This window comes from Phyllopteryx taeniolatus, chromosome 7 (genome assembly GCF_024500385.1).
Source record: "Phyllopteryx taeniolatus isolate TA_2022b chromosome 7, UOR_Ptae_1.2, whole genome shotgun sequence".
Taxonomy (NCBI): Eukaryota; Metazoa; Chordata; class Actinopteri; order Syngnathiformes; family Syngnathidae; genus Phyllopteryx; species Phyllopteryx taeniolatus.
The window spans coordinates 19,002,349-19,019,702 of NC_084508.1; the positions used below are offsets into that span (position 1 = coordinate 19,002,349).

The window sequence follows — 17,354 nt, forward strand, 5'->3', positions numbered from 1 at the left end:
ATTCAATTTAGAGTCTTCAATTAATCTACCATGCATGTTTTTGGGATGTGGGAGAAAACCAAAGTATCTGGAGAAAACCCTCGCAGGCACGGGGAGAACATGCAAACTGTGCCGCTTGTTAGTAAAAATATTTACTGTAATTTCTCGTGTATAATGCGCACCCATGTATAATACGCATCCCCAAAGTTGACCTCAAAATTCTGGAAAACCCTTCTACCTATGTATAATGCATTTTTACAATGCATGATTTTGCTTGTACCCATATGATCAAACATCAAGTGTTATCTGTATTTTGTTATTTTATTTTATCTTGTTTTTTTCCCAAAATAATTATTCTGAAGTAAAGCACTTTTATTTGAACACGTAATACTTTATTTTTTACTTGCTCTTATTTTTAAATTCACAACCCTAATTTTATTTGGTAAATGAGAAAACACAGTTGTGCTCATATGTTTGATTAGAATTTTGTAAGATGCGTACAATTCTTTTAAGAAAACATGAAGGGCCAGGTGAAACAAATGTAATTTTATTTTAATAGGATTTAAATTAAACTGTCAAGCATTTCAGAAAAGCATTATCATTGAACATAACATAACCATAAAGAAATTAATTATGGTTGTTGTTCAGTCATCAGTCGTATTAAAAAAAAAACAACAACAAACAAACAAACAAACAATATATCACAAATTCTGCCAGAGAATTTAAATTTATGAGCATAACTGTACATATATCATACGTACCTGTCATATTGGAATGAAAGTGTAGGCTACACCTTTTTCATAACTTTGGGGTGGCAATGGCAATTAGAATGAAAGTGTACACCTTTTTCATAACCTCTAGATGGCGGCATACATTTTAAAAATGTGAAAAAAAAATTTCCATTTTCCCCTATACCTAGTATGTATAATGCGCACTATTGACATTTGACAATTTTTTGGGGGGAACAAAAGCGCATTGTACAAGAGAAATTACGGTAGCTTAAAACTGTATTACTCAGCATTAAAACACATTCGATCTGAATGCAAATACAGTATGTAAAATACACACAAAAATGACCCAAAACCCTTTGCATCAATTAGCTGTTGCGGGAGGTGACCCCCAAGCGCCGGTCACGTCGTCAGCTGGGCCAGTTGGACCAGTGGAAGCCTTACATCACTGCCTGCTTCCGGCAACTTCCCTCCAGCTTCACTGTGGGCTCCGACCATCGGCAGAGCAGCTGTGAGAACAAGGCTCTTGAACCTGGCCAGGAGTATGTCTTCTTCCTCATGGCAGAGCTTAACACTACTGCCGGCGTGAGTTTTCTCCTTTCAACCCTTTCAGCACTTGTCGTTCTTTGCAAGTCTTGGTACATTTGCAGTTATTTCAGCAGTTGAATAATAATAATTTTGGTCTGTGTTTCTGCTCAGAAAATGTTTGCAACAAGTCCATACACTGACACAGTGTTGACTCCTGAGCAAGTGGATGACCCACAGCCAATAGAAACTGGCGGTGATGGGCTGATTTGGGTGGTGGGCCCAGTCCTGGCCGTGGTTTTCATCATCTGCATTGTCATCGCAATCCTCCTGTATAAAAAGTAAGTTGGCAGTTTTAGTTTTGCTAGTTTTTAGTTGGCAGTTTTAGTTTTGCTTTTTCAGTCAAAACATACATTCAACCTCAAATAGACACAGCATGTCAAAGACGGAAAACAATTTGTTCTGGACATTTGGAAGTGAAAACTATTATATATCATTTTTCCCCAACAGTGTTAGAGTAATTCAAACATAGAGAGCATCACTGATGCTAGAGACACATCTGTGATTCGCAAAAGTGAATCTAAGTGAAAATTTTAGGAACTTGGGGCCTTTCTTGCTTAGCCAGCAAAAATCAATCAGTCTTTTCATTATTTAATGTTGAACCAGTTATTTGCTGTGTTATTGGAGAATCTACTACTGGGACCTCAATGATGCATGTTGAAAGAGGGGTTTATTGTACAATTCCAATGAAGTTGGGACGTTGTGTTGAACATAAATAAAAACAGAATACAATGATTTGTAAATCATGTTCAACAGATATTTAATTGAATACACTACAAAGACAAGATATTTAATGTTCAAACTGATCAACTTTATTGTTTTTAGCAAATAATCATTAACTTGGAATTTTATGGCTGCAACACGTTCCAAAAAAGACTGAGAAAGTTGAGGAATGCTCAACAAAGACCTGTTTGGAACATTCCACAAGTGAACAGGCTAATTGGGAACAGGTCGGTGCCATGATTGGGTATAAAAGGAGCTTCCCTGAATTGCTCAGTCATTCACAAGCAAAGATGAGGCGAGGTTCACCTCTTTGTGAACAAGTGCGTGAGAAAATAGTCGAACAGTTTAAGGACAATGTTCCTCAACGTACAATTGCAAGGAATTTAGAGATTTCATCATCTACGATCCATAATATCATCAAAAGGTTCAGAGAATCTGGAGAAATCACTGCATGTAAGCAGCAAGGCCGAAAACCAACATTGAATGCCCGTGACCTTCGATCCCTCAGAAGGTCAAAAACCGACATCAATGTGTAAAGGATATCACCACATGGGCTCAGGAACACTTCAGAAAACCAATGTCAGTAAATACAGTTCGGCGCTACATCCGTAAGTGCAACTTGAAACTCTACTATGCAAAGCAAAAGCCATTTATCAACAACACCCAGAAACACAGCCAGCTTCTCTGGGCCCGAGCTCATCTAAAATGGACTGATGCCAAGTGGAAAAGTGTTCTGTGGTCTGACGAGTCCACATTTCAAATTGTTTTTGGAAATTGTGGATGTCGTGTCCTCCGGGCCAAAGAGGAAAAGAACCATACGGACTGTTATGGACACAACGTTAAAAAGCCAGCATCTGTGATTGTATGGGGCTGTGTTAGTGCCAATGGCATTGGTAACATACACATCTGTGAAGGCACCATTAATGCTGAAAGGTACATACAGGTTTTGGAAAAACATATGCTGCCATCCAAGCAACGTCTTTTTCATGGACGCCCCTGCTTATTTCAGCAAAACAATGCCAAACCACATTCTGCACCTGTTACAACAGCGTGGCTAAAAGAGTGCCGGTACTACACTGGCCTGCCTCCAGTCCAGACCTGTCTCCCATTGAAAATGTTTGGCGCATTATGAAGCGTAAAATACGACAACGGAGACCCCGGACTGTTGAACAGCTGAAGCTGTACATCAAGCAAGAATGGGAAAGAATTCCACCTACAAATCTTCAACTATTAGTGTCCTCTGTTCCCAAACGTTTATTGAATGTTGTTAAAAGAAAAGGTGATGTAACACAGTGGTAAACATGACCCTGACCCAGCTTTTTTGGAACGTGTTGCAGCCATAAAATTCTATCCATCCATCCATCCATCCATCCATTTTCTGAGCCACTTCTCATGTCGCGGGCATGCTGGAGCCTATCCCAGCTATCATCGGGCAGGAGGCGGGGTACACCCTGAACTGGTTGCCAGCCAATCGCAGGGCACATACAAACAAACAACCTTTCGCACTCACATTCACACCTACGGCCAATTTAGAGTCATCACTCAACCTACCATGCATGTTTTTGGGATGTGGGAGGAAACCGGAGTGCCCGGAGAAAACCCACGCAGGCACGGGGAGAACATGCAAACTCCACACAGGTGGGGCCGTGGATTGAACCCCGGTCCTCAGAACTGTGAGGCAGACGCTCTAACGAGTCTACACCGTGCTGCCACATAAAATTCTAAGTTAAGTATTATTAAGCTAAGCTAAAAACAATAAAGTTTATTAGTGAACGTTAAATATCTTGTCTTTGTAGTGTATTCAATTAAATATAGGTCGAACATGATTTGCAAATCATTGTATTCTGTTTTTATTTATGTTTAACATAACATCCCAACTTCATTGGAATTGGGGTTGTATATTAATGGATGCATGCTGCCCCAAGCGCTGACAGCATGGTTGCATGCAAATATGAAAAGTATGTCTTGTTAAAGTCCTGAAAAGTGAGGGGTCAGAGAAAGGAGACAAGACGAGATTCTTTGAGATGTCAAAGGTTATGTTGCAGATATGACTGAAATGAAATATAATAAAACTGAATTTCTAGATTTCAGAAAGTGAACTGTAAAAGGTTACAAAAATTATTATTTTGAACAACTTGAAATTAATTGCTTAATTAACATTACTGGAACTTGGTTAATTCCTCTTTAAATTATAATGTTGATACACTATGTGGACATAAATATGTACTTGGCTGTTTCAATGACGTGAAGTAATATTTTAAGAAAATATAGAGTTGGACAAGAGGGCCTCTCTGCTATAACTCATCTCAAAGGTGATTGATAAGGTTGAGGTCAGGGCTGCATGTTCTACCACACCAAACTCATCCAAATAGGCATTGAAAGACCTTTACTTTGGTGCACAGTCATAGAAGAACAGAAAAGGGTCCCCAACTTTATATTTGATGTCTATCACCTACTGTATTTACAATACCCTTATTAAAGGTTTATAAATTCTTTAGGTTATTGATTAAATTATGAGCATTTTTTTAAGCTATTAATAACCAGTTCTAAAGACTTGCAAAGTTCATCCCACTGCCAATAGTTGTTTTTTCAGTATAAGCAATTATGGCATACACTAACATACACATTATATTAAGTTCCACATAAAATATCTTTAATACTGTATGTTTAATAGACAACAGTATGATTTATTATTGTCAAACGAGAAATGTTTTGGCTTCAAATACGTCAGGAAATGCCTACTACAACAACCATCCGCTTTCCCTCACTTGGGTCGTGGGTATGCTGGAGCCTATTCCAGCTAACTTGAGGCGAGAGGCAAGGTATACCCTGCACTGGTGCCAAGCTTGTCGTAGGGCACATATAGACAAACAACCATTCACATTCACAGCTGTGGATGATTTTGAGTCTTCAATTAATAGAGTACCGGGAGAAAACCCAAGCAGGCACGGGGAAAACATGAAAACTCTACACAGGAAGGTCAGCCGGTCCGTGCCATTAAATTTTCCTTCTCATGTAGGAAAACAAAAAACGGGAAACGACCCTATTTTTGTTTTTGTTTTTGTTTTGATGTCCATCCATCCATTTTCTTTACCGCTTATCCTCTCTAGGGTCACGAGCGTGCTGGAGCCTATCCCAGCTACCTTCGGGCGAGAGATGGGGTACACCCTAAACTGGTCGCCAGCCAATCGCAGGGCACATATAAACAAACAACCATTCGCACTCACATTCACACCTATGGGCAATTTAGAGTCTTCAATCAACTTACCATGCATGTTTTTGAGATGTGGGAGGAAACCGGAGAACCCGGAGAAAACCCACGCAGGCACGGGGAGAACATGCAAACTTCGCACAGGTGAGGCCAGGATTTGAACCCCGGTCCTTAGAACTGTGAGGCAGATGTGCTAACCAGTTCTCCACCGTGCCTTGTTTTGTAATGCAAAACGAGCCTTTATCTGATGTTCTATTATGTTTCTTTAATACAAGTCAGGAAATAAAATACGACCATAATTCTATATGCGGCTGTGCCTTGACCCGGCAGATCTTTTGCTGCTTCTTACTCTGACATCCAACTTCGGACATTTCTCTCTGAAAGCCTGTAGCGATTTCACCAAAGGTTATGCCGTTGGTTTTTATCTCCACGATCAAGTTGGCACATCCGTCCGTCTAAAGCCATGTTCAGAAGTCCGGAGAAAAGAGGATTTGAAATAGATGTACAAGCTCATGATATCAACTGGGCCTGCTATAGATATGAACACGAGATACACCAGAGCCTGGCTAACCACGTGTCTACGTGACGGCCATATTTGGGAGGTCGTCATTCCCGTAGAAGCCACATGGAATGCGCTGACGATACGCCTCGTTTCCCGATGTACGTTTAGATACATCAAAATAAAAAACGAAAATTGGGTCATTTCCCATTTTTTTGTTTTCCTACATCAGAAAGAAAAACGAATGGCCGCAAAGTGTACCCCAGCCACCGTGTCGCCCCTACTACAACATCTGAACTTTATTTGGGGTTCATCAGCAGCACTTTAAATGGTGGCAGTTGTGTGCAGATTTCCATCTAACATGTTTTCATTTGATTGGTTAATGCTGAACACAGCCATATTACAATTTGAGATTTCCAGATAAGAGGGTGTCCACACTATTATCTATCTTGAGTTAATTAGTTTAAATCACAAAAATCTGGCATTTAAACAGGGGTGTGTAAGTCTTTTGTAGACTTTTTATGTCCACTGTGTGCGTATAAATAATATCTTTTTTTCTAGTCTTCGGAATGTTACACAAAATGTGTTAAACTAAATATTATGGGTAATGTTACCCATATTATGAAGTTATACCATTATTCCAAAATGTTTCAGTGATGATTAAGATCCAGTCTTATATCTATGGTGTGTCCAAAGACTTTTGTCCACATAGGGTCTACCTGTTGTTACTAAGCTTCTGGTACTTTTGACAACATGCAACAGATATTTGGACACTTTCCCCTTTAGTGTGTGGGAGCTCCAACAAAGCATTGTGTAAGTGCAGGGCAGAATCCTGCATTACCTGAAGAAGGCTACTATGAACAATCCAACTACATAGTACTACTGTCAGATTATCCCTATCTGACTTTGCCTTACCTCTGCCTTGGTGGTTATGGAGAGTAACATCTCTCCTTGAATCTCTGTCTTTTTTCTCTCGTCTCTTTCTCTCCCGCTCACTCTCCCGTCTCCCCTGCTCTTCCATTCGCTCCCTGGTGAATAGTGCTTCCCGTCTCTGCCCTTGGCCCTGACTTTACCCTCCTCCATCTGTAGCCACACTCTGATCTCACACACAGACACACAGACAGACACACACGCACACACACACACATACACACATGTTCACACTGCTACATAGGCACAAGATAAAGCACAGACTTACATGACACGCATACACACACACATATATGTAAAAATCGTGCAAATGAGTTTTATCTTGCAATTTTTGCGGGTCCAGCAGCGACCTTGTGAATCTCAAAACTGCCCACTATTGAGTTATCTGTCGTCGGCTTTCCCCTCCCTCTTTACCCTGTGTATTTTCACCATCTTTATGTATTTATTTGACTCCTATTGCTTTCTCTGGAAACAGCAAACCTGACAGGTAAGGCTCAGCTGAATTCTATCACATTTGACAGTGGAAAGGCAATATACAGGTAGACTGCCTCAGCAGAGCAGATGCCTTTAATTAGTGTGACCGAAGGAGATATTACACTCAAATATGTGCACATTATTTGCTTCTCAGCTCTTTATTTGCTTTCACTCAAGTTTTCAAGCATTTTTGTAGAATTTTTTTCCAAGCTCATTAGTGGGCTTAGAGATGGTTTTTGCAAAGCAGTTTTAAGTTCTTTGTTGTACAATATTCCTTTTTCTCCTGTTTTTCTCACTATCTAGTCGCAAGAGAAAGGAGTCAGAACCACGCACAAAATGTCTGCTGAACAACGCAGACATCACACCACACCATCCTACCGACCCTGTGGAAATGAGACGAATAAACTTCCAAACACCAGGTACAGAAACACCACACAACTCAAAACTGATTATTATTATCTTCTATAAATGAAGATTTGTTTGCTATAGATTTTGTATTGAATCTTATTTGACTGCCCATGTCCATGTATTATGTACATTCTTTCCCTCACAAATTTTCAGTAAACAGTGTAATCATTCACTAAAAAGCACTTAGGTACCACATTTGAACAAATAAGGAAACATATCAGTATTAATATATTGCTAACTAAAATATATTGTCTATAGAACTATTAAACAAATTGCAAAATAAAAGTATATACCCAGTTTAGGAGCTCTGTTGTCAAGGAGTATCTTTTAAATACAATAATTTGTCGTGCATAATTCTGGTTTTCATTTATGTTCAGCAGACAGTAGTCTAAGTGTTAGTAATAGAACATTTAGAACTACCGGAGATAAAAGGCAATGGTGAACATTGTGGATAAGTTGGTGGACGTTTTCTTTTTTCTGGCTTGGTAACTGGCCTATCTGGATGATGCCGTGTTTGACGTGTTTCCATGAACATGCCACACACCTATCAAACAACCGCAACACATTGTCCTTGTTCGATCCACCACTCGAACGCCATCACTGTTGTTCTCCACAGGAAACCTGAAATCTTCCCACACAGCTGATTTGAATAAAGCCAGTGGGTCTTTTAGCTGCTGTCTGTCATTTGAGTTTGCAGTGATGCAAACTTTTTCTTCTTCTTATGTTTTGTTTAATGGCCGTTGTCAAACTGTTTAAGGTGCACTACCGCCACCTGGTTTAGAGTGCAGATTCTGCAATGAAATCAGGCATATTCGTCATGTGACTGCATGCACCGAAATGTGACGTCCATACCGTAACGGTTTGGGACAAATACAAATCCCATTACACCCCTAGCACAAACACATTTAAAATAATAATAATAATAATAATAATATTGCAATAATGCAAAAATGTGTTTGAGTCTAATCATAATATTTAAATTCTGGACGTTTTTCTCTTTGAGAAAAGGGTAAATAGCTTTCTTTTCAAAGGGCTTGTACTCATTTATGTTGAGCACTGTAAATAAATAAACAAAGAGAGCACAATCCTAGGAGTTACCGTTAGCTAAGGCTTGTGAGATATAGTTGACAGTTTATGTTGTATATGTCAGCTTCCTTTTACTTTGCATAGTAGCCTCTTCTAGATGCCTGTCTTCTCTCTTTTCTGGGAGTTCATTTGGCAGAAGATATTTTGAGAGACCCATAGTTGAATTTGAAACGTATTTTTCTCTCTGAGCCAGTCAAGGGACGTTTAGAGGAGTCGAATAGGCACACTCCCCACACTCCTTCTCTCTGCTTCTACTTTTCTGGTTCCTTTTTTACTTCATGGTCAGTTATCTCCATCAAAAGATTCACATTTCAATGAAGCTCCTCTCCCCTGTATCCTTAGGGTTACATACATACAGTGCATACTGCCTTGTGTGCATCGTGTTAGTGAGTGGGATTTGGGAGTAAAAGGAGATGGAAGAAAATTGTGTTAACCCCCAAAAGTTCAATATACTGCCTTCATCTTTATCTTGCTAAGTATTAATAGGCTGTTCCCAATAAGTAGCTCTGTAATGACAACGTTGTAATAATAGTCATGTGCTGAGGCCATCTGACATCCAGTATTCTTTTGATTGAACATGTACACATAAAATTGACTAATACTGTATGTGCAGACAGTTCTCTCTAAACACGCCTTCTCACTGCACAACCACATTGCAGTTGAGGAGAATTAGGCAACGTTGTTATCTCTGCACCCAGGGAATTTAAATGGATGTTTTAGACCAATTAAGTGGGCCGGTGAGCATTTGTGAACATCACCATCAGCTAAAAACAACCATTGTTGAAATGAGCACACTCCCGGTGCACTTATCCTTGGCCCTATCCCATTCAGTTGAGCATACGCTGTATTGGCAATTGGGACACAGTGACCCGTGGTGCTGCTGCAGTACAAAAATGCTATTTGAATATTTTTCCCATAAGCAATACTTCATTAATGTATTTGAAAGCGATTGTGTGTGTGTGTGTGTGTGTGTGTGTGTGTGTGCGCGCGTGCCTGCGTGTCTGTGCGGCTCTGGTCATGTGGTCACATTGACATTGCAATACTCCTAAAGGCGCAGAATAGCTCGTTTTTTCATTGTCTTCCCTGGTTCCGGGGATTTAATTGGGAAACGGGGCCAAAGTAATGAAGCAGCACAACTCAGTGAATATCTACATTCTGTGTCCAATCAAGCCGCCTTTTTCTTTGTTTTCCCTCCATCTCCACCTTTTTGCCATGTTTTATCTCTTTCGTCCTTGTGGTAGCTTCCATCTCTCCATGTATCCCTAGTTTGCAGTCAAAATGTAATACTAGTCATAATATATGTGATTCCATTCAGGTAACCATCTTTGGGATTGCATCTCTCTTTGTCTTTTAACTGCAAAATTATGTTTCATATTTTGTTTAGGTCGGATTAAAAGTTTTACCACAGTTAGTTACAGTATTTAGTTAGCTGGAAAACATCAAATATACATAAACATTAGGGGCAAAGGAAGTATGTTCCATGAGAATTATTATTATTACTTTTTTTTAGACTTTTGTTGATGTTGCAAATATTTTTCATCTTTTCTTAATTCTCAGTGAATAATTTGGGGGTTTCATTTCATGATTTGGCTGCCTTCGATCTGTAGCTATTAATGGGGCAAGCTAGGGAAGATAAGAGGAAATGTAAGACACAAGTAGGTGATTGTCAAATCAAGTTTTTATTTTTCCAAGGTTAATGTAAGTAAGATGGCAGATGGCTTGTTGTTTTGGCGCTGTGATACCCATATGTATACATGCACTTTTTGTAATGATACACCCTGTGTAATGTATTGTGTGTGTATTTCATGAACCCTGACACCCAACAGTGGGTATAGATTTACAGGTATACAGGTAGATTAAATTGCTCCCCTTTTCGGTACAAAATAATCGTCAGAGGAGGCCTGCTGCGGCTTTGGCTTTAAACATGTTATGGCTTGTAGTGTACACACACAATGCATCTAAGAATTTAATATTTATCACACCCTTATGCATTATCAAAGATTGCCCTTCATCGCCATTATGTACTGTAGTTTAAAAACAAGCCAGATTTGTTTATTTGGCAAGGTAGCACAGGTGGAGTTAAAATCACCTTTCTCACCACAACTAAACCACACTAGCTTGCTTGGAACTGTACCGATTGGGTCCGAGTTAGTTTACGATGGACTAAAGGGTGTACCCTGACTCTCTGGTTTTAGTCTTCAACTAACTACATTTTCTACTTACCCTTTTTCTGTCAATGTTACATCGACCCCAATAACTTCAATTTCTAAGCCCAAATTTTGGGCAGAAAGCGTTACAGATAAATCTCTTTCATCAATTAGTATCTGACTAATTTTTACAGATTATAGCAACAAGCACACTCACTCACACACTCACTTTCTATAATGAAATAAATCCGACTTTCCGCTGCCATCCAATCAAATGTTTTTGGAACGTAAGCCAATAAAACTTACCTAATAAAACAATGTATTGATGTTTTATCCATTGATGCCAGTAGTTTCCTTCCCTTTAAAAATAGTTTGATTCTACCAAGAAAGAAGCTGGAGAGGACTTCTCATTTTCATCACAATCCTTAGGGAATGACTCCCATCAGCTCTGGCTCCAGAACTGTCAACCAAACCAAAATTGTGGCTATGACGCCACACCTTTATGCCCGGTGTCTCAAAAAAAACAAAAAAAACTATTGAGTACTTTTTCACCAACAAACATGAACTGTTTTTTCTCTCTCCATCCTTTTCAATTAGATGGGTTGACATTCATGAAAGCGATAGCAAATGAAATTTTCAGCACTAAATACTGTAACCTTTCATCTTGGACTTGTGGACTTGGACACTGTGTGTGTGTGTGTGTGTGTGTGTGTGTGTGTGTGTGTGTGTGTGTGTGTGTGTCCAAAAAGGTTTCATTTTCATCATTTTTCACGCTGGTGAAAGATTGGTAGGTATACCTCTGTTGATCCCATTCAATTTTGATGGAAATCCACACTTTGATTTTATAAAGTCATCGTAGAAAATACAAAAAATTGTTTATTATGGGTCATTAGCTGTAAAGTTTCATCCAAATCATATTGAGATTGGAAATATTACATTGGTGGACATGTCTCGACATTTAAATATAACATACAATATTATATTTAACAATGACATCAGGTCAGGCTATAATCTGTGGTGTTTATTACATGATCTCATTACATTTTGTTTCCTTGGATCCAGAATAGTTTCTTGTTCTGGATGAAACTGTACACTATAAAATCCTCAATAGTAGCCATTTACCTCATTTTTGCAGGTGAGGTCAACACTCTGGGTATTGTTTTTGTTGTTGTTGTTGTTTTTAGCAAAGATGGGCACAAGGTGATGCACAAGATTCATACCAAATGAGAAGATCTATGTCTTTGTGTGTTGTGGTCTGGCTTCAAATCCTTGTTCAGGTCATTCATTTATCAGATATTAAAAAAATAATGTTGTTCATTGTCTCCAATCATATTTGTCAGTCTTCCGTAACCATTTTCTGTTACATTACCGACTTTGTGAAACATTTTCCCATGTTTGCTGTTCTTTCAGATTCTGGTCTAAACAGTCCTCAGGGTGCAGCTGAAATTGAATATGAAAGTTAGTCTTTATGCTTTTAGTATTTACATACCAGCTTTTGTTTTTGAGCACTGCTTGTTTCCATTTACAAATGATTTGCATTTGGGTTTTTTTTTCACATAATGCAGCATAAAATCTGCACTAATTATTTTATGTCAGTTTCTATGGGTGTGCTGTCACCTCAGTCTGTCACAGTAGCTATTCACTTGGCTGTCAGCGATGCATTAATCCCACATGCATAAATAACCAATGAGATCATGTCTGCTGACGAAGAGATTTATTTTTCAAGTGAAGTCACTGCTATCTCACTCCCCATCTTCCTCACCTTCTTGTGGCTATTCCTCCTTTTTACCACCAGTGCACAATTTTCATTCAAGACTTACTCGGTATTTTGCTCAAAGATAAGCAACAGAATTAATTAAACAAGTGGAAAACAACTGCTTGACATTTGACCGGCCCTTTCTGCTCACTGAAGGATCATTTGAGAGAGGGAAAAAAGGCTCCTGGATTTCCTCTAACCCCAGCGTCCCCCCTCCCTTTATTTCCTTTGCTCACTTGCATGCGGGCTTCTTCCCTTTTTAAATGGAAATTGGCATCGTAAAAAGGCTTTTGGAAGGAGCCTATCAAAAAGAATCATTACATATCTCAGATGCGTCAAGCAGCAGATCGGGAGATTGAAAATACATAATTAGACGCCACAGTTTGTTGTCTATGCTCATCGATCACGCTGTTTAGTTGTGCTGGGAAACGTCTGTAGGCGTGTAGTGGGAAAATGCTGTTGAAGCGAAGTATAAGAGCAAAGGAAGAAGGGAAAGGAAAGCAGGAAGGGAATAACAGTTTGTCCTTGAGTAACTTTGCTTGAGTGAAGGTTACAACAAAGTAGTTTTTTCGATCAACGTTTCAATACAGCGTGTTACATACATAAATGACAATGATGGAAGGAATTGACTCCTCTGTAGAACAAATTTTTGAAGGACACTGTGAGAGGTCAAGTAATGGTTTGATTTGTGAGGTTCATCAATGTGAGTGTGGTAAGTTCTGCTGACAAAGTGCAAAGATAGATGATGATAAAGTTGTAATAAACAAGGACTAAAGAATGCACGACCATCTGTCTCTTCCTGCAGCTCTGTGGTTCATTTTGGATGATGTATCTAGTGAACTGTAGTGAGCACTTGTGCATGCAAACGTTAATGTGGGCTGCCCAAAGTAAAAGCAATTGATGGGGTGTGTCTGGAAAGCTGTGCACATTCACAAATGCATGTGGACAACCATACAGGCATTTGCAGACATGCACACACACAAAATAACAACACAAACATTCTTTGATCTCCGCTGAAAAGATCAATTTCCTGTTCTCTGCAGGAGAAATGTGGTCCCCTCTTTTGCATACACATTTCCTTCTTTCTAGTGTAGCATCTTACACCTTTCCCTCTGGATTTCAAGCGAGTAAACTGACAAGCAAATTTAATTTAACTTTTTCGCTGTCTTCCCTTGGCAGAAATGATAACTCATTTCCAAGTGTTGCGTCTGTACCCTGCATGCATATTTTGGCATTCACTTACTGAGTAAATTTAATGAATGAATAGATGAATACACCAAATCCTTGAAGATGATTTGAGGTTTTCTGTTAGCAGCCAGCCAACTTTTGTGATTTTGAGAAATTCAGTGTTGTGATCACTAAAAAGAGCATGTTTCTTCTCCAACCCTTGTCAAGTATCTGTTAATTCATTTTCTGGACCGCATCATGGTATTCCATTTCATTTCCATTTGTCTCATGTTCTCGTTCTAGCTAATCTCTGCAAAATATCCATGTAATGGATGCTGCTGCATTGTTCTATGTGTAAAATAAATTGCTGTCAATAATGCAGACCGATAGCGCTGAGAGTTGGGCCCCGTCTCGAATGTGCAACTAAAGCAAGCAGTATTGTTTACTCTCTTGACTTCTGACTAGGCATTGTCAGTGAGAGGAAATGAAGGACAGTTCATCAATCTGATTTGCATGTTTAGTTAAGCTCTAGGTTTTTTTTTTGTACATTTTTTTTTTCATTGTTAGTACATAGGGCTGTACGATTATGGCCAAAATAGTAATCACGATTATTTTGATCAATATTGTAAACATGATTATTAATCACGATTATTCCTCATTTTAGGGAAAACAATCTTTATTTTTATTGCAGTACTTTCCAACAAACAATATGTAACAGTTTTCAGTGCAGAATGAATCTTTAAATAAAAATAAATGATAAATAATAATAAAAAATAGATGCGCCCAAAAAAAGTCTACTTTAGCAAGGGCTAAATGAATAAATATCCTATTACAAAGTGCAATCACGAATTGCAACTTAATGGAAGCAAATACGGTTGGATGCATAGAAGGCAATAACAATAGGCTGTAAGCACCAAATTTTCATTTGGAAATCCCCATCAATTTCATGAATTGTCAAGGACGGGTATGTCTCCCTTGTTCTGCTTGACAATTGGTCTGTCGTGCATGGTCACAAACTGCAAAGAAACTCAACAGTTGGAATTTGCCTATTTTCTTCTAGTGTTTTTTTATTGCGGTCAGGCCAGCTGAAAAGTTGAAGTCAAGGCAGCCGGTACAACGATTGTTAATAGTGACTTACCGTAACATGCCGCCTCCCCCCCAACGTGCTGAGAGGGTGAACTTCAAAATAAAAGCTTCATATATTATACATTGGACATCAATGCTACATTGGACATCAATGCCATTTTAAGCTTTTTTTTTAAGTTGACCCCGGAGCGCGGTGCCGGCCCTTAATGAAGCCTTAACCATACGTTTGCCCCCTAGTGGCTGGCTGACCACATTGCAGGGACTGTTGCAAATGAAGCACTTTTCATATGCAGCAGTGCCCGCATTTTAAATGTAAAAAATCACCGACGATCAGACTCATTTAATCGTGGCAGCCAAAATTGCGATAACGATGAAGATTTAATTAATTGTGCAGGCCTATGAATACACAGTCATTTGACATTTGAGGTTTTTGCAGTGCAAACAAACCCTTAACTAAAAATAGTATACAGTACTGCCATATAAAGCCACAACAACTGGTCCATATTCTATTACAGTGCTTCAGTATGAAGCCCACCCTGAATGATTTGGTGAAGACTGTCCACAGCAGGGCATTTCGAAGTACTGTCAATACTGATAATATTCTTGCAGCAGCTATACAATATATGAACATTGGAAGGAGCCTGAAAAAAATAAATTCCCAACTGTTTGAAACATAAAGGGATTGGTACATTGGTACACAGGATTGTACATGTTCTACCCAAAATTATTCTCTTAATTCTGGAAGTTAACAAGGTTTTATCTTGGAGCCCATGTTACTGATTTTGAAAATAGCTTTTGTGCTTTCTGCCAATGGGTTGAAATCAAGCAAGACTAGGCCTTTACGATTGCCTTTTCACTTTGATTTAAATAAACGTTGAAAATAAATGTTTACAATTTATGCATTATACATAACTAACGTAAACTTCCAAAATAGACTTTTAGCCACAATTTCCTCATTACAAAGAAGTCGTTTTTTCCCTTTTCACCATGTGAAGTACCCACAAGCTCAAATTCCAATAACATACCCTGTCAATACATTCTTTTAATTTAATTTACACCATGTTGTGCACAAGCTTACCCATCACTAAAACCCTACATTCAACAATGTTATGGATGCAAAGAGCTCACCCATAAATACTGTGTTGTGTGAAATGTATACTTTGAAAAGTTGTCCTAATGTGTCAAAACTTACTTTTTCTGCTACTTCTTCCTCCTCTGTTTTGGCGAGCAGGTATGATGAATCACCCTCCCATTCCCATCTCCGAACTGGCTGAGCACACAGAGCTTCTCAAAGCCAACGACAACCTGAAACTCTCCCAAGAATATGAGGTGGGTGGGCGGAAAGTTTGAGTCTCTCATGCTTCTGATTTCGTGGAACACAAGAGTCCATCCTGTTCGCCAGCGAAATGGTGGCGGTGGGTAGGGTGGTAGGGGTGGGGTGGGGGTGGCGATGGGGGTTGTCAGTGTGTCTCTGTCACTGAAGGTATTCGCTTCAGGTACAATCTTTTTGATACGGTTAATTCCAAATATCCACCCTAGCATGGCCCTTTTTGGGCAGGAGTTATATTTGATCATTTAGTGTACTGGAAGTGGATATTAGAAATAGGCCATACTTAGCAAACTATGGTCAGTACAACTGTGCTTTATCACAATCAATCTGTCAGTAAAGGTGATGATTAAAAACTATAAAAACTGTATAAACAAGTGCATTGTAAAAAATTCAATGATTAATACATTTTAATATTGGGGAACACTTCATTTCAGTAGTTCAATTTAAAAAGTGAAACTCATATATTTGATAAACACATTTAGATATAATCTTCATTTATGTTAATTAAAAGGATTATGGTTAACAGCTAATAAAAAAACATTTAATATCTCGTAAAATTTAAATATTGTTGAAAAAGTTAAATATTGTAAACTACTGATGTTGCATATTGCTCTCTAATCAGGAAACAGTATACAGTGGAACCTCGACAGAACGGACTAATAGGGGCGGGGGGTCGTCCGATATAGCCGATTGTCAGTTACATTGAAACACTTTTTTGGAGGGAATATGCACCCAGATTACTGTCCAGTGAAAAATTATTGTTTTGTAGGGTTTTTTTTCAGGGCCTAAAACGGCCAGTACTGTACAAAGTTATTGTAAATAAATATTTAAAAAAGCTTCAAAATGTTTGGAAGTTTCACATTTTATCTAAACTTACCACACCGGTGTGCTTGGTAATGGCATCATTGTTGACGTACAGTACACTCATCATAGGCGAGTTGCTTTCATGAGCCGCGAGGAATTAGTTTGCTTCCTAGTTCCAAATTTGTTGCCAAAGGCGAACAGCTTAACAAAAAAAAAAAGTGTTACAGTACCAAAAATAGCATGTTCCAGACTCCAAAGACTTGTGTTTTGTACTCCTCGGTGTTAACGCCGCACCCATGCTGCTCTCTCTCTCTCTGCTCTATGGACAGGAGACAATAGGTATAATCATCATCAAATGGCCGCCACATCAATGCCCCGCATTCAACATGGCTGCCACATAGGCATGGGAGGCAAGTCTTTTGGAATTGGAGCTCGTAATAT

At 38.9% G+C, this 17,354-nt stretch overlaps 1 protein-coding gene across 12 annotated transcripts in view; it reads left to right on the forward strand.

Annotated features, from left to right (window-relative positions):
- ptprsa (protein tyrosine phosphatase receptor type Sa) overlaps nt 1–17,354 on the forward strand; it is a 295,610-nt gene that overhangs the window by 242,744 nt on the left and 35,512 nt on the right. For 8 of the 12 annotated variants that reach the window (XM_061778230.1, XM_061778234.1, XM_061778237.1 and 5 more), the window contains 5 exons: nt 1,080–1,292; nt 1,407–1,573; nt 7,131–7,142; nt 7,433–7,548; nt 16,011–16,108. In XM_061778230.1, coding sequence (XP_061634214.1) covers nt 1,080–1,292; nt 1,407–1,573; nt 7,131–7,142; nt 7,433–7,548; nt 16,011–16,108 — 606 coding nt within the window. Of the gene's footprint in view, nt 1–1,079; nt 1,293–1,406; nt 1,574–7,130; nt 7,143–7,432; nt 7,549–12,180; nt 12,229–16,010; nt 16,109–17,354 lie in introns of all 12 variants that reach the window. The other 4 variants (XM_061778233.1, XM_061778236.1, XM_061778241.1 and 1 more) reach the window with 2 other exon arrangements.